The 26512-nt window shown below is 36.8% G+C and overlaps 1 protein-coding gene across 19 annotated transcripts in view; it reads left to right on the forward strand.

Moving 5' to 3' along the window:
• The window catches only part of KLHL15 (kelch like family member 15), a 29880-nt gene extending 10993 nt beyond the window's left edge, over positions 1-18887 (forward strand). For 12 of the 19 annotated variants that reach the window (XM_074814629.1, XM_074814628.1, XM_074814625.1 and 9 more), the window contains 2 exons: positions 2486-3197; positions 12044-18887. In XM_074814629.1, coding sequence (XP_074670730.1) covers positions 2493-3197; positions 12044-13153 — 1815 coding nt within the window. In that variant the 5' untranslated portion in view covers positions 2486-2492 and the 3' untranslated portion in view covers positions 13154-18887. The other 7 variants (XM_074814627.1, XM_074814623.1, XM_074814636.1 and 4 more) reach the window with 6 other exon arrangements.
• The last annotated feature ends 7625 nt before the right edge of the window (positions 18888-26512 follow it).

Genomic DNA, 26512 nt, shown 5'->3' on the forward strand with positions numbered 1-26512 from the left:
ACAAGACGGGGACAGTTGTTTCAAGTTGCTGTGTAGTTTATGAAAACAGGTGGCCCATTTAAAGGCAAGTGACCATTAAATCTCTTAAACAGGAAAGACTGAAGTATGAGCTCAACTATTATTAAACATTAGAGAACTGGGGGCAGGGGGGGATGAGATGTTACAAGTTCTGTAGCAAAAGGAAAAAAAAAAAAGCTAATATTAATGTTTACCTTTTATTTGATATCAGCAATCCCGTTAGAAAGCAAAATCCTGAGAAGTCAGGCTTTATGCTTCCTCTTCAGTTTGTCACTTCTTTTTGAGGTGCTACAAGTTAGTAAAGTAATTCTTTCCTTGTCTGCGTTTATGCAAGGATTATCAACAGCTAGGAAAAATATTTGATGGTAATATTTCTTCCTGGTAGGCATGTGCTGTGTTCAGGAATAAGGAACTCACCATACAAAGCTCCAGAGCAGTTTGCATTTTCTCTTGGTCTTCAGTGACATTGAGGGGAGTGTGGTATCATGGATACTGGCGAGCAAGTGATTAGATTGTCAGCTTTGTTCTCTTGCTGCTGCTCTTACTTTCAGGAATTTGAATTTTGTCATAAGGCCTTAATTTTCATGAACGCTCCTGGCACTAACTCTATTGTGCACAGAACCTGTCAGCAGGCTTCAACAGTGTGGGAGCGGTGCTAATTCCATGAGGTGTGGCTACAAACACCCACTCACCATTTTAGTTTTGCATAGACAAAGAGTATCTCCAGTTTTGTTTTCCAGGATGTGTGCTGATGAATTACGGAGAGGAGATGATTATCTGTTGATGGAGTCTAATAAAATACATTCCAGTTAAAATGGCAGCAGTCAGGATGTGGTGCTTGAGGAAGTAGGGGTAACATGTTAACTGCTCACTGAAGTTGTGAAACCTGGGCCAACCTAGAGCCACTTATGGGTCGGTCTACTGCTGTAAAGTTCTATAACCTTGAAAATGAGCAGGTTTTTTAATGTATTGATGTTGGTGTTATTTAGCTTTTCATGTAGGTTACCAGTACCAAAACATTATTAACTTTAATTGTTATAGGAAATTCAGAGTTAAATGCACAAATAACTGAGTGATGTTGCAGTGTAATTTAAAGTAGAATAAAGTGAAACAAAAATGGCTGAACCAATTCTAGTAGCTGACTAATGCCTAAATACTCTTCTTCCCTGTTCCTGTGTAATGTCCTGTCCTCTGCATCAGGTTGGTTCTTGTGACATACCCCCTGCAGTGTCAAGTCAGAAGACATCTCCCTGATAAGCAGAAAGCTGTCTGGTTTTATGTGTGCTGGGGGTGGGTGGTCTGTGTGTTGTTGTTGTTGTGTCCCCCCCCCTTCAGTTTTCTGCCAGGTTTATGACTTGGCTTTCTAGAGCAGTCCAGTGAGCCCCAGAAATGACTCAAAGTAGGCAGCAGGAACTCAGAGCCCAGAATGACAGAGAAGGAAAATGGCGTGTGCCAGTTGCCCTTTGACTAGTGATAAAATGTTAGATTAGTTCAGGCTGCCTCCTGCAATTTCACCTTACTTAAACCCAAGGAAGTTGAGCAAGATTTTGAGAAACTCCTGGATTTTGAATAGGTTTTGATATAGACTCTTATTGAATATTTATCTTCCTTAACTTTAACAGGGTAGGATCCTGCTAGTCTAATTTCTTTTTGGCTTATTTACAGTTTGACTATAGCTTCCATGTAAGTAACACTATGCGTCTGCAAATGTTTAAATGCTTAGTAAGCAATTAAGCTTCGCTAAAGCCAGTATACAGAATATTATTTATTGTGACCTAATCTTGTCAGTGCTTCCTGTTGCCTTAGTATATTGCACTTTATAAATCTCATCACCTAATTAATCTTTATAGTAAGAAACGAGGGGAAAAAAGGGCCTATGTTGTTACAGGAGAAGTGAGACACACAAACTTAAATAGTATCTCTGAAAATGTTCAGTTTCCTGGAAATAACTTTTAAGTAAATTGACATATTTTTAAAGACAATTTTTTTTAGTTTATACCTTGTACACATATTCTGTCTGAAGTTAAGTAAGTTTGGTTTCCTTTCTGAAACCTTTGATATTCAAGAGTGGGTGTTTTATTGCTCCCCTGACATAAATTTTTTAGAAAGATTGAGGGGTGGGGGAGAGGAAGAAAACCATGACAACCTTTTTAGTATTGCGTATTCACTATCTGACCACTAAGTAGCTTGGAGTGAGGAATCATTTTAGCAGTATTGCATATTATTCTTGTTCATTACGCTTTCTTTTAAAATGAGAATATTTTGGGGGGAGAAATATTTAAAGTTTGTGTTTTAAGTTGTTTCTAAGTTGATTTTTTCAGCTGAAGAGAAAACAAAAAGGGGTGGGTGAAGACTTTAATTAAAAAAATCTTAGTTAGGATTTGTCTGGTCAAGAAGGGCTTGTGATATGTTATTAGAAATAACAGTTTATTTTTATTTTTATTTATTTATTTTTTCTTCCCCCCAGGTGATTCATGGCAGGGGACGTGGAAGGGTTTAGCTCCTCCATCCATGACACCAGTGTCTCTGCTGGATTCAGAGCACTGTATGAGGAGGGATTGCTTCTTGATGTCACACTTGTCATTGAAGACCACCAATTTCAGGCCCATAAAGCCCTGCTTGCCACCCAGAGTGATTACTTCAGGATTATGTTCACAGCTGATATGCGAGAACGAGATCAGGACAAAATCCATTTGAAAGGTCTGACAGCTACAGGCTTCAGTCATGTCCTCCAATTCATGTACTATGGAACTATTGAACTGAGTATGAACACTGTTCATGAAATCCTTCAGGCTGCCATGTATGTCCAGCTTATAGAGGTGGTAAAATTTTGCTGCTCTTTTCTCTTAGCTAAAATCTGCTTAGAAAACTGTGCAGAAATTATGAGACTTCTGGATGATTTTGGTGTAAACATCGAAGGAGTCAGGGAAAAATTGGACTCCTTTCTGCTAGAGAATTTTGTGCCACTCATGTCCAGACCTGACTTCCTTTCATATCTGAGCTTTGAGAAGCTCATGTCTTACTTGGATAATGATCATCTGAGCAGGTTTCCAGAGATAGAGCTGTATGAAGCTGTTCAGGCCTGGCTGCGCCATGATAGAAGACGCTGGAGGCATACGGACACCATCATTCAGAACATCAGGTTTTGTTTGATGACACCATCCAGTGTTTTTGAGAAGGTTGGTGCATTTGAAAAGCAATAGACAGGATTCATCATTTAGCTAGGGCAGCATGCCATTAAATAGGTAAGATTCCCAAACCTATTAGGAGGAGCAAAAAGATAGCATTTATTTTTCTAATAAACCGGTAGAAGACAAACATCTAAAAGTATTGTCATCTGATTATTAGACAATAGTATGTACAGTGGCTGCAGAACAGGTAGGTTTACAATAAATGTTTTTAAGTGACTTCATATGGAAAGGACATTTTAAAGTAAGGTCACTGGTATCACGTTTTATTTCAGTAGTTCTTACTGTTTTCCACAAGTTGCTTCTTGCTTTTCAGAGATTTTTAGAGCTGCCTACAGTATGTAGGGCATATGTCATGATAATTGTTATCAATATAATCAAAACAGAGTGACTGTAGATTTTACATGGTTTAAGTACAGATTTTTTTATTTACAATTGAAAACTAGCATCTGCTGTTAAATCTGCAGCATGTTTTTGTTGTTGTTGTAGTATCTTCAGTGCTTGTGCTGTTACACAGCAGTTGGAAGTAAGCCCTGATCCTGCAGAGTTACACATACATTTCGTTCTACACAAGGCACATAATACAATCAGAAGTTACTGACAGTGTGAAATGTAATGATTTTCTATAAATATCAGAGAAATCTTTGTAACAGGTGTTCTAAAATTCAACTGATCATTGTATGTATTAAGAGGTTAAAAGAGAACTTGCTTTTTCTACTGTTCTGTTGAAGAATAGACAAAAATAATGTTTTCTAGTTCTTGACAGTCATTGAGTATTTGTCAACAGTAGAGAATTACAAAACTTTGTAAGCAGCTCTCTCACAGGCTAGTAACAGTAAGGGTATTCCGGTTAGGAATTATTTCAGCTGTGCTGTTTTGTTTTAACAATGCTAATTTTGTGTGTAGGATACAACTTTAACTTGTGTATTTTTCACCTCGCAGTGAATTAATAGGATTTAAGACCCTGTGTTTTTGTTGGGCTTCTTACACATTTTCCTTATATTTTTACTTTGGTATCTAGTGAATATACAGATAAGGTTGTATTATTCTTGGTGGTTTTAAGGGATACTGGATCATTTAAGCAGTAATGTTTACACTTGTGTTTTAAATTATAAAAGATATGAATTACTTCAGAGACTAGTGAGTTTTTATATTTTGGAATTTTTTGGTGTGTGTAAATTGAGGAAGTAATAATACATAAAATAAATCTATGATCCTATATTACCATATAGATATAAACAAAATAAATAACTAAACATATTTTAGAACAGTAATGTAATGTTTATATTGTATTAAAACATTTCCAGCTAGTAAGAGCTGAACTCTCCAAGATACTGCATAGTGTCTTGTAACACTTTGTTTTTTGTAACATTAATAATGGTTTTACCTTATTATTACATATATTTTTACCTTATTACATAATTTAAGGTCTTCAGTAGGAAAACTGGTAGGATTCACAAAGTCTTCTTAAGGTTAGTTTAATAGGGTAAGACTTGTGTGAAAGAGTCTGCTTCAGCTCTTCATGTTTTTGGGATGCGAGTTCAAGCATCAAGCTGTCTTCGGTTAGATTTCCGTAAGCACAAGTGAAAAGTAGATGTTGGTCTTCAGCATTATATTTAGGTATAACTTCTGGAGCTTATTTTGGTATCAGTGGTATAAATCCTGCATACAGTGCTTCTCCTGTTTTATCTTGACAGCTACCAAACAGCCAAATAGGTACAGATTAAGGAGAGATATTGTTTTCAGCATCCCAGTTTATATACCCACATGTAAAAGCTTTATCTGTGAATACCCTTTCCATTAATTGTATGTGGAAGCAGAGAGAAACCAGTGCAGATTCTGGAGTGGGACAACTCAGCAGAGGAAGGCACAGCTAGATAAGTATGTGATTTGTTGCTGTAGCTAGGAATGTATTTGTGTTTTGCCCTGGCTTAGAGAGCACTGAGTAATCCAGCATGACAAGTAACCGAAGACAACTGCAGTTGGAGCTAACATCAAAATATAGATCACACTTTTTTTTTTTTTTTCTGTAAATAAAAGAACATGTGTTAACTGTTCTGGCAGTAACCTGAGAACTCTCTTTCTTCTCCGTGTAGAACAGGGAAAATACTGGTAAAACTGCTTTTTTTTTTTGAGATCCACAAACAGAATTCACCCTTTTCCTGAAGCCAGCACATTACTAAACGCCTGCATGAATGTACCAAATACAATCTGAGGTTGACACATCTAGTTCAGCAAACTTTGTATTTGCTGTACACTGGCTGTCTTGTCATATGTACTCTTATGTAAACTTTCTAATACACATTTCTAAGATGCCTGTTATTGTAGTATATAAATAACTTATGTAACTTAACTTTACCAGTCACAGTAAGGATACTTTTGGCCTCTTAAGCCATTCTATTTCTTACATAATTTTTGAGAGTTACAATGTGCGTGGAATGGCTTATCCTTTTAAAAATGAAATGATGAGTGACTCTAGATTTATACCTTGAGGCTGATGTGTGTTTGGAGCGCACAAGTGAAGGTGCAGCCTGTTTGCTTACTCAAAATTGTCCTGAAAAAACTGCTTCTGAAGTATGGATACTCCTTTGTTCCTCAGCTGTTAAAATAGATGTAGATGAGGGAAAATGGAAAGATAAATGAAGTAAGGGTTTTGGGAATAGTTAGAAAATACAGGCAAAATATGTGGGGAGAAGCACAAGTTCCACTATCCATGTTACACTTTCCTTTATTTGAAACATATCTGTGGCTCTGAAAGTCTTGAGGAAGGTTGGAGATAAAAGTCAGGGGGCATTTCTCCTAGTTTAAGTTCGTCTCTGTGTTATTGGAGGCAACCATGTTATGATTTCCCTTCATACACTGTTTAAGCTCTGTTTAGGTTCTATGTACTACTCAGACTGAAATGCTGTTTCAAAACCTCTATCCTTAAAATTGGAAGGGATGTTTTTGGTGTCCAGTCTGTAGGGTTTGTTATGACTAGCCCATGCTAATTTATAAATTCTCAGCTTAAATCAAAAACTTAGTAGTCACTGGGTGCATTGCACATTATCTTTGAGTATGTGCTTTCCTGTGCCTATAAGATAGTAACTTTTGAGAAGATGTCATTGTAATTTTATGTTGTTGTGACTTTACCTTTGATAAATGTGTTGAATTTATCTTTTTTTTTTCTCATTTACTTCCATGTCTAGTAATTCTTCTACGACTTCGTATGCTGAAGCTTAGAATAAAGTGTCTAGTGGATGAGGTTAGTGGGCCCCTCTTCTCTTGAATAGGTGCTGCACTTGATATTTTTATGTCTGAAGGTTATTGCTGACTTGGACAGACCTGCTAGCAGTGTTTATTATGTGCTGAGCATCTTAATTCTGGCATATAGATTGTTGGCTCAACTCTGCTTTGAGATAATAGATTTGAGTTAGATTCCAGCTTGATTATAATAATTTCTCTTGCCAGTTTCTAAAATGGAAGAGAAAAATATTCAATTTGAGGGCATTGTCCTTGCTGCACGGAGGCTATGTCGTCTTGTCTATCTGTGCTTGGGCTGAAAAACAGTAAGTGACTTGCAGAATAGCCCTTTAGAGCCCTATACTGGTACTGACCAGTTTTCATACTGACCATGAGATGTAAGTAATGACCCACGCTATAAAAGGGGAAAGTTAAGTACAGCAGCTTGTCCGATGCTACGTATACTGATGTTTGGTTGCAAAGTAATTTGGGTTGCTGCTGTTTTAGAGACATGTGTGTGACTTTTCTGTTTGACTGAATTTTGATTTGGAATAAGTTTGTTAATATTTTAATAATGTTTGTTGACAGGCTTATAATTGTGCTTAGAATAAAGAGATAAGTAGATGTGAAAATAATAAGGAACCTAGTTAGTAGGACTGATGCTTTGATTCAGCTTAATCTCTAGTAAAATACTGGGATTTTTGCAAGTAAAAGGAAGAATTTGCTCTCTAGAAGTCTGATGCAGACACCATCGTTATTGATTGAAAAGGTGTAGCATGGCTTCTGTATTCCTAGTAGTTGAGTTTCAGTTGCATCACTTGCACATTCAGAATTGCCAATTTTAGAAAACTTAAGTAGGCACAATTTTATAACCTTCGAAATAGTTCTCTGCTTGTGTGGCTAGAGATGATAGAGTCACATTATGAGCCATCCAGATTGTGCTGCTTTTTTACCAGTTCTACAGAAAGAACCAAGCTAATATCTACCCCATATAATAACGTGTTAAGATTTAGTTACCAGGTGTACAAATAATAGATGTTTAGTTTGGGCACTTCAAAAGTAGCCTTTCTTTATGGTTTTGAAAGCTTTTTCCTAAAAGCCTAAATTACAAAAATGCAAATAGAGCATTAGCTGTAAATGGCTGTATGAAAAAAAATAAAACCAAAAAAGTTATATGCTGAAGTCAAACGTGTTACAGAACATTTACCTTGCGTTTCACTGTTCTACCTGCAGCTTATTAGTTTGCTTAATTGTTTTAAGGTGATGGGGAAGGATGGTGAACATAATGTGGGATACATCTGGTCTTTGTGGGGATCGCTTTTCAAATTAGAAACTAATGTCTTGCATTTTTGGTTTTACTTTTTCATAGAATATAGATGGAAAATTCTGAAACTTACATAGCTGCTGCAACTAGAAAAGCATACAGTACAGCAGAAAAATAGGCAATGATTAATAGCTGCATTAATTTGGAAAGCCAGCAGTTTTTACTGAGTGTTTCACTGATGCAAAATGAAGAAGAGAAAACGCATTCAAGCTCCAATTTACTATGGCTGGAGGGATGGTGGTGATTTTGGTGAAGTCTTGGTAGTTTTGGTATTGACTACCTAGGGGGTGAGTAGAGAGGTGGATGTTTTAAATTATTTTCTTAATTACCTTTTTTTATGGAATGATACATTTGATTTTGTTTATGCTGTTCCCTGTCTGTGTAGCTTAAAGTCCAACTGTGAACCACTGTAACTGGTAGGTGATGCAGTGAGGTAGTTCTCATTAGACTTCTTTGGGGAGCTCTTGTATTAGTGCTGTGTCCCAACAGAATCTCTGTAAGGTTTTATCCAGAAAACTGAAGAGAAAGAATTTGAAAGAATATTAAAAAAAAAAATCACATGAGCAAAGCTTTAGCACTTGGGTTAAATTCCTTTTTTTACAGTAAGACTGGGGTTGGTAAGGGAGTCCAACTTAAACTTTATTTGAGATCCTTCAGCAGGACAATGGAATAGTCTTCCTTTAAACTTTAAAAACACTGAAGCATTTAATTTTTTTTTTATCAATTCAGAGTTGATGGTGTACTCTTAAGAATACGCATTTGTTTTACTTCAAGGTTCATAGTGGTTAGTGTACATTTCCATCTGGTTTGGATGTTTTGCAGAAACTTGTGAGTGTTCTCTCTAAGTATGTTGGTAATTAGGTGAATGTTCCTTCTAGAGCTCCATTTGAACTTAACAGGAAAATCGGTCTGTTGGTAAGCACTTACATGTTTGTTGATCGACTACTTGTTGCTACTTATGGGTAGTGTCAGAAGCCTACTTTCTGAATGCTGAGGGATTTCCTTCAGTGTATTTTGGGTGTCAGACAACAAATCCCACAAAAGGCTTGCTGAAGGCCATGTTATTTAATCTACTAAAACTAAAATAGGTGCACAACTTAGAGTTGTGTTTTAATACCTAAACACCCACATTTTAATGCTGGTCTCTTTTGATTATATACTCAAGTAATTAAAAGTATTGTAAAATTATTTAGAAGTGTAGGTCTTTGGGGGTTTTTCCTTACTATGGGCTGAATAGGACTTTCAAATAATTGTGGAAGATTTCATGCAGACAGTGTGTGAATGTGAAAGTAGGCAAACTGACCTACATTTGCTTTGTCTTCATTTGCATCACACAGGCGTGAGCAATCTGTACTTTCATATAGGCATATCCTAACATTCATCTTAGGCCATCATTTGAGCCTCAGGAGAGGCAGAGATCGCACAGGTGAAAGGTGGAAAGCTAGAAACACTGATACTTTTCCTCAGCAGCAAAGTCTATGAAGCCTCCAACTGTCTTTTTCTTACCAGAATTTAGATGGTTTGTCAATCTGTTTTGAGGGTTTTTTTTCTGAATATTGAAAGAATTGCTAGTGCTTGTTTATTTTCATGTTCATCTCTTCAAGGTTGTGCTTGTAGATAGCTTCCCCACGAACTTCAGTCTGAAAGAGTTGTTTATAACTTGTAGTTGCGTTTGCTTCTTGATGTCTTTCTGCTTTAAGGTCAGAGATTGAGGCTTTGCTTTGATGTCAGTGCCTTTGTCAAGATAAGTAGTAGTAAACTACTAATAGATTAATTCCCTGGTCTTGAGATTCTGTCTCTGGAATTAGAGATAGTCGTCGTTTCCTTTTGCATGGGGTGAGATTTAGGCTATGTGAAGGAGTAGAGTGGTGAGGATATATGAGGCTTATTTTAATTTCAGTTTCTGGCTGGCATTTCAATTTCTAGATCTAAAGACAGAGTTGTAAATGTTGAGGGGGAAAGAAAAAACATTTTTCATCTCTGCCAGGCTTTGCTGGCATGCTTCACATGGTAAGCATGTTGATCCTGTTGTCTTCCATAATCATCCAAGAAAACTTGAAATGCATATAGGTGGAACAAAAATCTTTTTCCTTTATGTTTAATTCCAAAAATGATAGCTTCATCTTGGGAATGCGTGAAATAGTTGTGCTGGTTTAGAATTTGAAAGTTACTTTTAAGGATAGAGTAACCCATCCACACTTCTTTGTTATTTTAACTTTCTGTTTCATTTTTTGTAACCTTGAAGGCTTTCTGTATGTTACCATTTTCCTGTGCTATGGTTCTCCCCACCACCCCTCCCCCAACATATTTTCTAGAATTTATGTTCAGTCTTTTCAGTCAGGCAAGGTATATGGTTTGTTCTAACAAATGCCATATGAGCAGATCTCCTGTGTTTGAATGGTATATTCTTTTTTTGCAGCAAGAAAATAGATCTTTTATTCCCCAGAAGAGTTGGGCTTACTGTGGGTGTTTTATAAGAACTATCCCTAAGTAAACTTTTTGCTCCATCATCACCCCCAGTAAAAATGGTAGAAGCTGGATACTGCCCCAAGAATAATACATGGAATCTGCATGTGACCATCTTCTTTTTCCAAGCAAAGATAAGTTGAACTTGTCAAAATAAAGTGGGAGAAAGAAAAAGTGTAAATAAAACCATCAAATCACTGTAACTCTTGAGCTATACAGTGCTTTACAATGGTAGGTTTGTATTCAGGGTTTTTTGAAAATCCGGTGTGTAAAACAATCTCAAAATTCATGTGAATCATGTCCAGTAATAACAGTTCAAAAGATTTTAAAAAATGTTCATCTGACAGCAGAATGTCTTAATTACTATACAAAGAAGAGAAATGATTAACAGAAAGCTAACAGAATTTGAATGGTATGTGTTTATGGAACAAGCAACTACTTTATTCACAAGGTATAAAGAACATTCATTTCCAAATTGCTTTTCATATACATGAAAACTCGTACCACCACCCCTTAGGTAAGTGGTGGTACAGACTTTTGTCCCTTGGGACAGGGAATAAGAGGAGGTGGGGGGACAGATATTGAAAAATAATAGCTTCTCATGTTACCTTGTGGTTGCTTTGAAACTTCAGAGTGACCTGACATTTTTTCAGAGTGTTGCTTTTCTTTTTGGAGTTGGTGGGAACTAAAGGCATTCATAGTGTTTGAAAGTGATCCAGTTTTATGTGAAAGGAACTGGGATTTAGGATCAAATCTGATAAAGGATTGTGGATTCAGTAATATCTGGTGGGTTGTAATTTGTTTTAGAAGTGTAATCCTGTGTTAGACTGTACAGGAAGAGTTGAAGTCTCTTTGAAGAGAATCACATGGTCACCCAAGGACTGCCTGGAGCTAGATGTTCAAGATGGGGTTGTGTTTTGGTATTGTCTCAGGACCAGTCTCAGGAATTTAAATGGGTTTAGATAGTAGGAGGGGTCCTAGAAAGGAAAATTCTTATAATCTCGCCTCTCAACTCCAGCAAAACTGAGCAGGAATAGCTCTTTTCAAATTGAGATGGCACTGAGAAGGAGCACTTTACTACTATGTAGTAATTCAAAGTTTGTAACTCTCACGTGGGAAGTGGAAGTTTAAACCTACCTCCACAATTTACCAAATAAATGTATAACCAAAGGATTATAGGTTGAGATGTTTTTCTCTTGTGTTGAAGGTGTTTGTTAACATGTGGAGACTCACAGAGGGGAAACCATAAGGTAACCATCCTGACAAGTGGTTAGTGCGATCACACGTTCTGAAGAAAGGGATTTGGGTACCTTTGCTTCCCACCCCAATGAAATAACCCTGTGAGCAGAGCCTAGTATTTGGGAATACCTGCTTGGGCTCAGTTGTAAGAATTCATCAGAAATTAGACTAAGGTAGACCTTGATAAACACAGAATGGATGTGTAGAATGTTTTTCAAAACGAGGAAAATAGTGCATTTTTAATTTAGGTGCTTCATGGATTAAGCAGAAGATTAACAGAGGCTTTTTTGGGGTGAAGGGATAATGATTTTTTAGACTTGGGGACTTCAGTTGTGTCTAATTCCACCTTAAATTCTGCATGTGAGTATTCTGCTGAAAATGTTAGTCACTGCTGTTAATCACTAAATTACCTTCTGGATTTTGGACAACAGTGTATTAGCTTAAGTCTCCATGCACAAATGCAATTGCTGTCAAGATTGCCTGAATGAAACTAAGTAAAATAATCTTCTAATGACACATAGTCATTTAGGTTTTCTGGATTGTTTCTCTTGGTCAGAATTTTAATATCTTTTAAATGTATTCATAGGTAAAAACATCAGAGTTTTATCGATACTCCCGGCAGCTGCGACATGAGGTTGACCAAGCCATGAATTACTTTCATAGCGTTCACCAACAGCCTTTGATGGAAATGAAATCGAACAAAATTCGTTCTGCCAAACCCCAGACTGCAGTATTTAGAGGAATGATAGGACACAGTATGGTAAACAGTAAAATTCTTCTCCTGCACAAACCAAGGGTCTGGTGGGAACTAGAGGGTCCTCAAGTACCTTTACGACCAGACTGCCTTGCCATTGTGAATAACTTTGTGTTCCTGTTAGGTGGGGAAGAACTGGGGCCAGATGGTGAGTTTCATGCTTCATCCAAAGTGTTTAGATATGACCCAAGACAGAACACTTGGTTACGAATGGCAGACATGTCTGTTCCACGTTCTGAGTTTGCTGTTGGAGTTATTGGGAGGTATGTTTATGCAGTGGCTGGGAGAACCAGGGATGAAACGTTTTACTCAACTGAACGGTATGATATCACTGAAGATAAATGGGAATTTGTGGATCCCTATCCAGTCAATAAATACGGACATGAAGGGACTGTGCTTGGTAACAAGTTGTATATCACTGGTGGAATTACATCATCTTCAACTTCTAAGCAAGTGTGTGTGTTTGATCCCAGTAAAGAAGGGACAGTAGAGCAGCGAACAAGGAGAACTCAAGTGGTCACTAACTGTTGGGAGAACAAATGCAAAATGAATTATGCAAGATGCTTTCACAAAATGATTTCTTATAATGGTAAACTTTATGTCTTTGGTGGTGTCTGTGTGATCCTGAGGGCCTCCTTTGAATCTCAAGGATGTCCTTCCACAGAGGTTTATGACCCAGATACTGATCAATGGACTATATTGGCTTCTATGCCAATTGGTAGGAGTGGTCATGGTGTAGCTGTTCTGGACAAACAGATAATGGTTCTTGGAGGCCTTTGTTACAATGGTCATTACAGTGATTCAATTCTCACCTTTGATCCAGAGGAAAACAAATGGAAAGAAGATGAATATCCAAGGATGCCGTGCAAGCTGGATGGCTTACAAGTCTGCAGCTTGCACTTCCCTGAATATGTTTTGGAGCATGTTAGACGTTGCAGCTAAACCAGAATGAACAACCCAATGAAATACAAAAAGCTGTACCTAATTTGTCAAAAAATACAAACCAGTTGAATTCCTTCATAGACATTACTTTGTGTATAAGAACAACTGCTAAATGCTTAAGAGAAACAGGTTGTACAGGGAGTGTACTTAACCAAGTTTATTAGAAAAGCCAATAGGTGGTCTGATACTGTAAAAGCTTTGGGTTTTTTTAACAAACATAATTGTAAGTAAGGGCAAGAAAAATATATTTTTGAGTGTGCTTATTTTTTGGTAACATTTTATGTCCATAATGCTTTCTTCTTTTTTTTTTTTTTTTTTTTTTAATGGCCATTATACAACTGTGCTTCTGAAATCAGTTGAGTTTAACAAAATGTGGAAGAGAAGAAAGACTTTATTTTCATTTTTTGTTGAGCATCAAAATAAAACTCATCATCCGTACTAGGGTACAACCAGATATAAAATAACAAAACTAAACCATTTCTGTATTTTGTGTTGTCTTTTGGATGCTTTCCCCATTAATTGCAAAGTATTCTCAAATCTGCTAGGTGTTTTTGTTTTCCCTTATATACGTTGAAGAATAATCTAAACCTCTTTGCATGACCGTTTTCCTGGTTTTGTATAGTAGTACCAGTAAGTCTGCCAAAATGGAAACTACACATTTTCTACTAAATTGAAAAGAAAACATTTTTATATTCAAAACACTATTTCTATGCTGCCTTCTATTGTCTGCATTGTGTTTGTTGGTGAGTAAAAAATATATACACGCACATGCATACACTGTAAAAAACTATATATAAATACATCTTTTTATGTGCAGTTACAATATTATATTTTAACTAGTGCACAGATTCAGCCATATCTGTTGAATTTAAGGTATAGTACTATCCTTTAATGAGCTAAATAATTCAAAGTTCTTAAGTTTAACTGGAGGCCTCATTTGGTATCGAAGTATCTTTAGTATATACTGATTGATTCAGTAACTTTAAACTCTTTATATCGATGCTACATAATGAACTGTTGATAATTTGTTATTTTATAAATTTTTTTAAAAGTAAACACATCTTACCTGAGTTTCTTTTATGTTTAGATGCGCTGCCCAGTTATCTTTTTTTATGAAAATGGAAAATGTCAATAAGCAAGTGCTCAGCACTGCTTCGACCCACAGTTATTTTCGGAACTGGATATATTACCGTTAATCCTCAGTACTTTGCTTATACTCATACTTCAATACAAGTACTTTGTTGGTACTCATATTGAAGTGGTATAATCCTTTTTTATGAGTGTTATTTTAATTATCAACTGCTATGAACTACTGTGTTTTGAAAATGTGGAGTTAGGTGGTTGGATGGTTGGTACCGTTTCTGTTACAAAAAAACTTACACAACTACAGCTACTGACCTCGGAGTGCCTGAGTCGAGATGTGTGGCCCAAGAGGGCTTTGAATAACTCCATTGTGTTAACTTGTGAATATTACTGACAGTAGACTGGTAAGAATTATCTGTCAAGACATAAATAATAACAGTAATTACATATCTTTAATGATGTGAAATTAGCCACTTCTAGAATCTAAAGGAGAGATTTGGAGAAGTTGAAGGCTCACACTTAGTTCAGATGCATAGGGGCAAAATGCTGAAACAAGCACCTGCATGTTCTGTAAAATCTTATGCTGCCGTGTTTCATTTTAAGCAATAGACTTTACTTTATATGCAGCAATGCAAAACCACTTTATTCAGCATCTTCCAGTCAGAAATCACTGTAGAAAAGGAATGTACAGTACTCAGGGAGTTCAAAAGAATGCACTTACAAAGGGACCAAAATCACCCTGTATTTCCTATGTTAAAAATAACACTTACTTGCCTAAACTAAGTTTGAAATAATTGATAGAAGTTAAAAGGACGTGTAAAACTCCTCATACTTGTATTTTGATATTTTTGTAGTAATTATGTTCTGGGTTGAGATGTGAGGATTTGGAGCTATATGGCAAGTTGGCAGATACTTAAGGTTTTTTTAAATTAGAAATGATTTACTGATAGCTAGAGTGTTTTCTTTCCATATGTTTTAACAGAAAGAGAGAATGTATGCCATCATAGCTGTAGTGATCAGTTACTTACACCAGTAGTGGCTGGACCAAATATTGTTATTCAGCTTTCTGATGCAGACTAGTTTGCGGTTAAATTTAAGTCTTTTTTTTAATCAAAATTCAGTTTACTGAATTAGAAATCTAATTTACTTTCTTAATACCTAACTTAAAGCCAGCGTGGCTTATACTAAAACCTCAGTTTCACTGTGAGACTTGCATGTACATTACCCTGCATGGGTGAAGATATAAACTGACTCCGGTAGGTGCTGGCTGTGTGCAAGTAAAAAGGTGTACATAGTTCATGGAATATTGGGGCACAAGAAAAAGACAAGGTTTTTTTATTGTTCTTTTTGTCACCAGCTCATTTCTCAACAAGTTTATGGGGCAGCAAAAACTAATCCTGCTTGAGCAGGCTTTCATGGGCATGTTATGTATAGTGTGGAGTACTTCACTTTTATCTAGGGCCAGTCTGGGGAATGAATGTGGTTCTGGATGTCCAGTCTTCCATGATTCAGGTGTAGTAAAGAGACATGGCCAAGACTTTATTAAAAATAATGGTAAGGATGGGGGTGTGTCAAGTTACGATTTTGAGTCTGCATTTAAGCACCTTCTGAAGTCCTGTGTGCTAAGCAACTGCCTCTAAAGTCATTGGTGAGTATTGACACTTGAAACATGAAGAACCAGATCATTTTTAGGTGCTCTGTTTTTAAGTTCATATTTATCTTCAGGTGCCCAGTTCTGAAAGATGTTGTTCAGGATTGTAATAGTAATTATTCTGTGAAATTCTAACTTGAACTGTTAGTTTCAGCTTCCCTGAAGTTGTGTCTCCATTGAGAAGCTGGCTGTAACCTTTCGAGCATTAGGAATGATTGGAATTTGCTTGGGTTTAGAACATGTGGGGGTATGTGAGAATATTTTGTTAATTTACATTTCTACTGTGCTTTTGTTGTTTCAAACATGAAATACAAAATCAGCTTACAATCTCTTTTCCCATTGCAGTGGAACTTTTGAGGTAGCTATTTTTGTTACTTTATATATCAGAAGGATATTTCTTTTTTTTCTTAATTGAAAGTTTCTGTTTGTGTTTGCTTTTAGTATTTAGCTCCAGATAATTTAGTGTTTAAATTAAAAAAACCCTAAGCTGGCTAATAAGAATTGTCTATTACGATCAAATTTTGAGCATCATGATCAGATTAACATGGGTTTTAAAAACATTTAAATGCCCCTCATTTGTCACGGAAAAGGTAAGTTACAATCTGTGATTACTGAGTTTAGGGGGGGATGGTTCTTCTATTCCCGGCCCAACCATACTGGCATACCAGCAAATCTAATCTTACTCACATACTTAAAATTTAACATGTGACCTGCTTTTAAACAGCAAGTGTACTTACCTTTTCTTAAAAAAGATGGACATAGTGAGTTACAGTCTAGGGGTTTGGGGTTTTTTTCACATTTATAGCAAAAATGTCTTAGCTTCATGTCTTAATTGAGCAACTAGCTCCAGTAGGAAATTTTGGGTTCAAATGAGCCAGAATGGAGAAAAAGCGTAGTGCTGTAAAAGGAGTTGGACAGTGCCAGTTCCCATTCCACATGCTGCTGTATCTGTTTTTAGAGGACAGATAATTTTTTTCAAAGTATTGTCTAAGATAAAAATAGCTCATTTTTCCCCACAGAGTGTTGGTAGTAGTTCCGTAGTGAGAGGTATTAGGTCGCAAAAACACCTTTTGAAATTTTTTTCCCTGTTGATTCCGCTGGAGGAAGGCAGTACTTGATTTTACAAAGGCTCTGCTCTTTCAGAAAGCACTGCTAGCAAGAGGGGCTAGCAGCAGCATATGAGCTACCTGGCAATCTGCTTTTATATTACATTCTTTTGAAAAGTGGGGATGCCCTACTTTTGGCAGTGTGATAACAGTCCTATTACAACTAGCTCTAAGGGGGTTGACTTTAATAATTCTCTGGTTTCTGAGATTTGCAGCCATTTTTTCTTGAGGACCTCCTGCCTTACAAACCCAAGTGCTGTGTTTTTTCATGCTGATAATATGATACTTGCATCAGGGACAAAGCTTCACTTGACACTCAGGAAGCAAAGGATAAAATTCAGCAGGTACAAATTCATATCAGTTTAAAAAGGAAAACATTGCTTTAATTCACTATGTCCATTCTTTTGCAAAAGGAGGGTAAACATCATGGGGAGATGCTAATGGCTCTTTAAACTTCAAGCTTGTGTCAGCATTTATATAACAAAGTCTTTTTAGAAATAGTCACATTTGTAGAGGTATTTTGCCTTTTTAATATATTTTTCCTTACCAAAAAAGTAGTAGTGAATTGGGCTCCTGATTCTTTTAACACTTCGAGCGTGTATTTCACATATGTGAACAGTCTAATATAAAGAAAACTCTAAGGTACTTAAAGCAAAAGCGCAAATGTTGTAAAACCTGTGCTTAAATGTTTATAGGGTAGGGGGCATCAAAGAAAACATCTGTCCTGCTCTCCCTCCATTAAAAAAATATAGCAGGTGAAGTTACTTGAATAAGTGTGGTCCATCACATGTGGCAGGGCTCGCTGCAGGAGAGTGGGAAAGAACATAACTGGAAAGCACATGTAATCTACTTAAAGCTTGCCAGTGTCCTGATTTTAATGTTTGAAAAACAATCTGAAGCTGCTTAGAATAAATACTAATGACTACTTTTGCACCTGTATTCTATTTTTGGAAGTTGGTGAATAACTTTAAGATTTCCATTTGTGTGGATAAGCTTAATAAAACATAGTTTTGGCAGGTGGCAGAAAAACTGACTTGTTTTGAGCACAGCTTTCCTGGATTTCCCTCTATGAATTTTTTCTTTTTCATTTCCCAAATTTCAGTTAATGTTTATATAGTCTTTTAAAAATAACTTTCAGAGATCAATTTCAAACACCTTTGGATTAATATTAAGTTGGTAGCTAGGGGAAAACCACTTCTATTTGCAGATGGTAGTTTTTATTTATGGCTCTGGTAGAAAACCTTACTGTTAAGTCTAGAAAATGCAGTGTTATGTAGGACTGTAAAGTTTATCTATACTTAGGGGGCTTTTATTACCTCAGTGGGACCCACCTAATTTTTATGTCAGTTCTGGGAACAGGTGAAGGGAAGAGTGAGCTATGTTTTTATTTTAAATATTTTCCCTATATATTGTTATTTTTATAGATCTTTTTAAAATAAATTATTATATGCTGGAGATTGCATTTCCACTATAGTATCCCACTTGATTCCAGTGTACAATATCAGATTGTTTGTATTGAAAAGAATGTATTTGATACGTTAACAGGAAAAGTTATTTTCAAACCTTGCTGTGTTTGTGTCTAGCAATTGGAAATACTTTTCCTATAGAAAGTTAAAATTATATATATATGACCTCATATGTACATTTGGATTAACTGTCTAATGATTACCCCAGGGCTGCTATAAACTTCTCTGAATAATTTAAGAATTGCCTCTTCTTAACTGTTTTAAAGCCTTTTTTTCTTGTCTCTTTTTTTGACAGAAAGTAATTTTCCCTAGTTATGGATACAGTATGCTCAGACTTGCATATATGTGCTCTGTTTGGGTTTTAAACTGAAAAAATGTATAAAATGTGTATAAAGAAAAGTGTAAATAAAATATTTTTAATCTTTAAACACTCTTGTGTAAACTTTGTAATACTGAAAGTGTAGTGCTCCTGGATTACTTTGTACAGGACTTCAGAGTTTACTTGGTTAAGCAACTCTTCAGAAATGTTTTGTAATTCATAACGTTGCATTAAAGTTATCCCAACAAGAAAAGTTGGGTGTCCTTACATAGTATCAAGCTCGTATCTTCAGCTTACAGTCTTCCCAGTTTTAATTGCTGTAGTTCATTCATGTGTCTACTCTGCATTTCAGGCTTGAAATAATGTTCAGAGTTGACATCATCATTACATTTGTAGCTCAGTGTCAAGGCATAAATTTAAATATAAGACTGAAAACTGCAGCCAGCCTTTGGTGTTAGTCAGAAGCCAGGAGAAGAGACTGTTCTCTGCTATCAAGTACATGGAATTGAGGGCTCTGAGACAACATGTGTTCGTCACACACTTGGACCTCAAAGTGTCAGAACTCCAAGTCGTACTGCGTAATGTTTCCCATAACAGGAAGGGGAAACTTCACTTCAGGATTAAAGTGTCAGATTAGAACAACATTCAATACCAAGGAAGGGAGGGGGGGGAGGGGGGGGGGGCAGGTAAAACAGGAGGTTATGGTTGTATTTTCTCAAGCAGTCTGATGAAAGCCTTCCTTGTCAGACCCTTGCCACGCTTTTCCTTTTCTCTGCCACTGTTTTTCAGCAGCTCTCTTGCTGTCAGATCAAAGCTCCTGGTTTAAAAACCACCTATCAAGAATGTTTGAAAATAACTGATCTCTCTTTTTTTGAGTTCTAAAATAGCATTTTAATTTTATTTTAATACTTTGAATGACTTAAAACTTTATTTGCATGCAGTAACCTCTTTTTTTTTCCCCTTCCTCTTTGGTAACCTGACTTCATCCTACACTAAGTAGTACTGTTTAATGGGAGAATTCTGTGGATGAATTTGTGCAGGTCCTAGTGGAATGCATCATGGGTGGAAGGGTCTCTTTTAGTTGTGATGTGTCCCCATTTTTTGGTTCAAAAGGAGACCAAATGTCTGATACAGTGGAAGACAAGATGACAGTGATCTTTTCACACTGTAAATGTTATTTACAATTCTTTTTGTTCACCTTTTTAATTTCTGTTCTTGGTGAGCCAGGTTGTATTTTTGCCAATACCTTTCTTCCACGACGCTACACTGGCCAACTTGACTTACTTGTTAGCACCTCTGTAGTTGATGAGGAATCTCCAGTAATGGTTCCATTATTTCACTAAGGAGAGCTGTCACATTGGTTCATAGTTGCTCATACCAAATTCCTCACTTTTTTTTGGAATATGCAACCTTATTTTTTGGCAGTAGTTCAGTCATCTGTGTTCACTTGTTTTGTGTGATATGAAATTAATGTTAGTTTAGCAAATGTTTTTTTCAGTTAATTCCTTCCAGATTCTTTGGTATAAGTTATTCACCTCTGTTGACTTGAAATTCTTGATTTCAACAGATGTTCCCACTTTGTCACTAATTGGGGTTTTGAGGTTTGGTTTTGTGTGGTTTTTCTCTTTTCTGATTCCATCAGCTTTGTAACATGGAAGGGAAAAGTGTCACTTTGGGTGTTGCATAGATTGTTTGGTTCTGTACCTTTTCGTAACATACTCATGGGCATGTGATCCCCCACCCAGCCTTTAGCCTGTCAAGTCTTACCAGTGTTTCAGTGTCATCTTTTAATGAGTGCCTTCTTGTCCATGGCAACTTTCTTGGCATGTGCAAAACTTTTGTTCTGTCAAGGAAGAGGGTAGGGGATATCTGTAAAGGCAGCTTTAATTTCTTGTTTTCATTAACTTTCCACTTTTGCATTTGATGCTTTAGTTGCACTGACAGGTGCTTTAGGTGATACCTACACGTAGAAATAAACCTTGTGATGATCTCTGAAGAACCCAGTGACTCTTCAGTCATCTATCCATTGGAATGAACACCAACATTAAGCTTCACATGTTGAGCGCCAGGCCTTCTGGGTTGATCATATGTAGTACTTGAGGAACTAAAAAAATACTCCTTTTGCCATGTATCTGATGTCTCTCAAATGTGCCTACTGGTGATGTCACCCTTGGTAGCAGTTCTCTTGTTATGGATAAATGTTGCTCAATAAATGATGCTGAAAAACTATTTGTTTTCTAATGAAAAAGATGGCTTTAATGGTTAACTCTTATTGCACTGTTTAATTTTACCAGACAGATACCTCTTTGGCCTAAGCTGGCAGCCTTCTTTCTCACACCTGTTTCAGTATGTCCTCAGGCATGTTCTAAGCATTGGTTTGTTTGCTCTTTTTTTTGTCATGTGGTTCATCTCACAAGTTTGAGTTATACCAACCATAAAATTCTTTTTCTATGTGAGAATCTTTACCTCCTGTGGTGAATTGTTCATGTTATGGGTCTGTTTATATGTATTTGAGTACTACTGATGAGACTTTCTGACTTTACCATTGCTTCTTTGTCAAAAGAATTGCATAACGCTAAGTGAAACCAAGTATTTCCCCTGTGTTTAATTTCCATAGTCTCAGGGGAGAAATTCCAAGGTGGTCAGTGTATTCCTCTTGTCTTTACCTTCCCAGATTGCTGAAATCATACAAGATGCAACTGAGCTTGTGGTGGTGACACTGGTGTCAGTGCAAGACATGGCCTAAGCACTTTCCCCTATGTTGGTGTAGTAATGGTCTTCATTTTCACTCCTGGAAAACAAGAAATTGCTCTGCTGTCATCTTGCACCTCTCGGAAAGCCCTGTTGGCTAATGTATTCCCAGGATGGGGTCCTAGTCACTTGGGTGTCCTTGGTTGGCTGAGGATGTTCCATGGGATTTGCCTCGTGTCACACGTACTCTCACTTCTTCCTCTGGTTCTTACAGGCAATTCTGCAAGGAGTTTTTTATCTAATACAGGTGGCAACTCGATACCAATAACTTATTTTAAGTTATTATAATGAAACCTAAAACATCAAAAATTAAAGCTTCAGAAGAAGACATTTCAGAGTGCAAAACCTTTTTTTAATATATACTTCTCCTGATTCTCAGTTCATTTATTGCAATCAGGAAGAGTTACTGACAAGTAATATTTTTTCCTTCACTGTTTCTCCTGATAGATTATCCAAAACACTTAAAAGAATTACATAGTCAGAAAAAAAAAAAAAAGGTGGTGATAATTAACTGAACTACAGCTTTTAATTTAATGACCTTTCATGGTCTTAAAGTTGGGAGTTGATCCAATTAACAACCTTATTGGAAGTGTTTTAGTTGATTTCTGAAAGAGACAGATTTTGGCTCAGTGAGGCTGACCTCTACATAAGTTAAATAAAGTAAGTACTCCAGCCAAAGAAATCTTATTACAAAATTGTTAACACCCAAATAATCAACCAGCTGTACTGTGCAGAAGTTACAAACCTTACTAAATGATCACAGTTGCTCAGTTTTAGTTTTGTCCTCGCTTTGCAGTGCGGAGATGGTTATTTTTCCCATGATAAAAATTACAAGAATGTATATTTTGCTAAACTTGTTAAACTGGCGTGGGAGGCCATGCTTTCAGATTTGCAGCCTTGTTCAAAGCAGGGCAGAATGCATTAAAGTGACTAGAAGGGTTAGCAGTTTTCCAGTACCTTAACTTCTGAAGATTTATGCATCTGCTGTAGATGGAAATACTCCAGTGTCCTTCAGAGACAATGCCTGGGGCCAGGCATACAATTTACCTACTTCATATTCCCATTCTTTTGTAGCAATAGATTGATCCCTCAGGCTTTTCAATTCGTGAAAATGCCATCCCTTGATGTTCAGCAAACTCGCTTCTATTTGTAACATCCAGTTTCTTTAGCTGTACAATACTCTGCGTTGTTATACAGGACTAGGAACCTATTCAATCACACTTGAGAAATGTACCATTTTTCTCATCCGTGAAACTGCCAAAGCAAGCTAAAGCATTGTTTTTAACCTGTGCCTGTGCCATATTGTACTAATTTACAAGTCTGAAGAGCAAGTTTCATATGCTGTGCTAGAGATAAACAGTTAAAAGTAAAGACCGTGTTGGTCTGTGCACCACTACCCTGTGCCCCTTAAGTTCCTACACCGTAAGCTGGAACTATGCCAGCCATAGCTCTCCTCCCTAGCGTGTGGGGCAAAATCATAAACAACTTCCTGTTAAAAAAGTAGTAGGTGATAACACATATTGAACATATAAGGGGTCACTGGGGAAACTTACCTAAATGACAGTTTTCATTAGTGGTTGTGAAAGACCCTGGAAACATGTCCTACAGTTTCCTAAATGCCCTTCAGGATTAAGCATGTGTAAGGTTGACTGTTACTTCTTTGTGGAAGATGCTCCCAGAATGGAAACAGTAGTTGAAGGTACCGGACATCATGTTTCTTGATGAATGTGAGGCAAAGGAGTGGAAAGGTGCAAAACCAGGCTGAACACATGCCATGGTACCAAAGAGCAAGGAGGACTTCCTGCCTAATGACTACACAGAAGCACAGAATTATGCCCTGAAAAGGGCATCTTGCTTCCAGTTTTGCCTCATATCTCTCATTCTCTCTCAATGAAATACACACTCTTCATTTTTGCTAGCCTCTGTTGAACTTGAGAAGAGCAACATGTTGGCTGCATGGATGCTATAGTGGGCCAGTAAGAGTAAAATGAAGAGGTGACTGATGAATTGTATGGAAATGAAGATCTAGAAAATAAAAATATTTAAAGGCTAAATACAAACTTTTCCTCTCCAAAAGGGTGTTATTCTAGACTGAACCAATAAAGTCATGAAACCAAATTGTGCCTTCTAAAAATAGAATAATAAAGGGTTTCCCTTACACTCTTCTCTTACATCAAATGATGGTGGCAGCATCAGTGAAGAAGAAGTCTGGATGATTCTTCATGTGCTGCTCAGCTCTGTCTCCCTTCTTCAAACTGCACAACAAACCTCTGCAGAACTGACTGCTGCTCTTCTGGTCTCTTGGATCCTGTAAGGCTCCAAGCCCCAGCCTAGGGGCTTAATGGGGAAGCAAGGCAGAGCTTACGCAAAGAGTTAATTAACAACAGAAGTAGAGGCTTTACTACTCAAGGACACAAATCTTTCTCTATTTCTCAGTAACTTGTATCATGCAAGATGTCACACAGCAGGTAGTGGTACATGCTGCATTCTCCAGCTGGTCTCTGTATGTGTGAGTGGTAAGTTCCATAGACCTCACTGTAACTCACTCTTACAAGTGACTGTGTATACTGTTAGAAACATTAAAATGTAATTTCCTAACAGCGAAAATGAAGACACTGGTACACTTTCAGTAATAGAGTGTAATAATCATGTAATGGTATATGTATATATAGTAAGCATGTAATACATTCTGCTCCTTCCTGGGAGAACTAGATCATGTGCCCTGGTAGAAAGTAAAATAGAAATTAAAACCCTTCAGAAAGGATCATCCTAAAAGTTAGTTATAAGTAACAAAGTAAGCTCAGCATGTCACATTTAATTATTAAAGAGGTGGCACAGTAAAAGAAGGAATGTGTGCCTTTAATTGGAAATTACTTGGTGGACCTAGAAACTGTCATTCAGGTAAATAAGGTACTACGTTTAATATATATATATTTATGAAGATTCTGATAATACATTTATAGGCAAATGAGGTAAAGATATTCACATCATCTTGCTAAGAAATTAAAGGTTACTGTGAAAATAATTTTTAAGATAAAAAGATTTGATGCACTAAATAACTAAAGAGACTGGCAACAGATGCAAGGCCTTTCACCTCTTAGCCTCAGTTGATTTCCAAAATGTATCCAGCTTGACTGAAATCAAGATGCATCTGAACTTTGAAAGGAGTTGGACTTTGTTGTGATGGGTGCTTAAGAGCTTCAGAAACGTGTTTGTGTTCTCACTGCTACTCACAGCATATATCTGTGCTTTAGAAGATGATAGCTACACCACACATTAGCTGACATCTCTGTTGGTAGTATCAACAACTTTTTAACAGAAGAGTTACTTGTTGGTGCTGGAAGGGAGTAATAGAAAAATGTGCAACTAGAGCTACTGATGGCTGCAGTGAGAAGTGAAGGATTTGAATTGGGAAAGGAACGTTTGGGTGTTTAACCATGGCAATATCAAAAGTGAAACTTTATGCAGTTGGATTACATTGTTTTTTTAGCATGGTATGTTTCTCTTTTCTACCTGTCCCGTCTCAGAATATAGGATCTTTATTTGGAAAGCACTGGGTATATTTTGGATGTTGTCAGAATGTGACAAAGTTGATGATACAGCATGTGCTGAAATTCAAATACTGGTTTACCCCAGGTGTGAATGCAGTAATGCCTTTGCTACAATTAAAGGTAGGTCAGTGGGAAGGCACAAAGAGCTGTGCAATGGCATCTGTCCTTAACACTCAGTTTACTTTCTGAATGTCTGACTTCAGACCTTGTAGTTGCTAAAAGAGCACCTATAACAAACGTTGAAAAATGACCCACCTTAAGTATGAAAAGCAAAAGCACAAGGTAAGTTTCACTCCAAATAAAACCGTATCATTAAATACAAAAATCTGTTCAACACCTTTTTTTTTTTTTACAAGTTAGGAATTGAATAAAGTAGAAAGAATGAAAGAGTATTCTTACGAATATGCGAACTGCACTCCCTTCATAAAGGCACTGGGGAAGGTCCATCATCACGTACCACTATAAAAGCCAGTTCAATCAGCTGTTCAACAAATATGTGCTGAAAGTGATGGGAATGTGAGAAATGCATCGTGTGCTTTGGAGACCAATCTAGAAGAGCTATGTATCTGTCATGTCACCTCTGACTGTGCTTTATGTGGAGCATTTAGAAAGCCAGGCTCATGGCATTAGGTGAAGCTGCTTAACAACTGAAAGTTGAGTTTATTGGAGCCCTTGTGGTGGTGTATTTCCTATTAACTACATATTTTCAAAAGAACTTGAAGAGAGGTCTGCCAAACAGCATTCTTTTAACTTACAACACAGAAAAGCTGTGAGAGGCAGAAAAGCAGTTTATTTTATAAAGATCTTAAAAATGAATTCTAAACAGGCTGGCAAAACTGTAGTAGCAAGTTATGGTATTAAAAACTTCATTCATTTTAGTGAATAAAAGGTGCATGGAAAAATGTGGGATTATTTTTTTTAAATATAAAACAAGATTTATCATGAAGGAGAACATCAAAATAAGCCAGCCTTTCAGAATTATGTTTTCCAGTGATCAGTGTGAGTAAGTAACTGCACTGGTATTTAATGAGCAGATGTTGCAAACTCACATTTTAACAGAAATGTGCAACAAATCCATTTTTTTTCTACTATACCTATAAATGTGTGGCAAATAACTGTCATTGTATTGATAGTAAAGGACTGTTCTTATTTTCCTGACAAAAAATTAAACCATGAATAAGCACTATAATGCAACATTATGAAAGCTCAGACTCTAATGGCTAAGGCAAGGGATTAGAGATGAAGTTTCTTAAATTGTATTACTGCCTGAGCTGAAATACAGTTTATGAACTGTGGCAACATTTTCAAGCTTCTCTGAGCTGCAACTTCCTAAAGGAAGTATTTCTTTCACAAGTATTTAGAAAAGCCACTTACCAAGGAAAGGGGAAAATAGTGGCATGCAAAATAAAACTGAAAGTTGGTATAGTTGCAG

Source organism: Strix aluco, chromosome 2, assembly GCF_031877795.1.
Source record: "Strix aluco isolate bStrAlu1 chromosome 2, bStrAlu1.hap1, whole genome shotgun sequence".
NCBI lineage: Eukaryota > Metazoa > Chordata > Aves > Strigiformes > Strigidae > Strix > Strix aluco.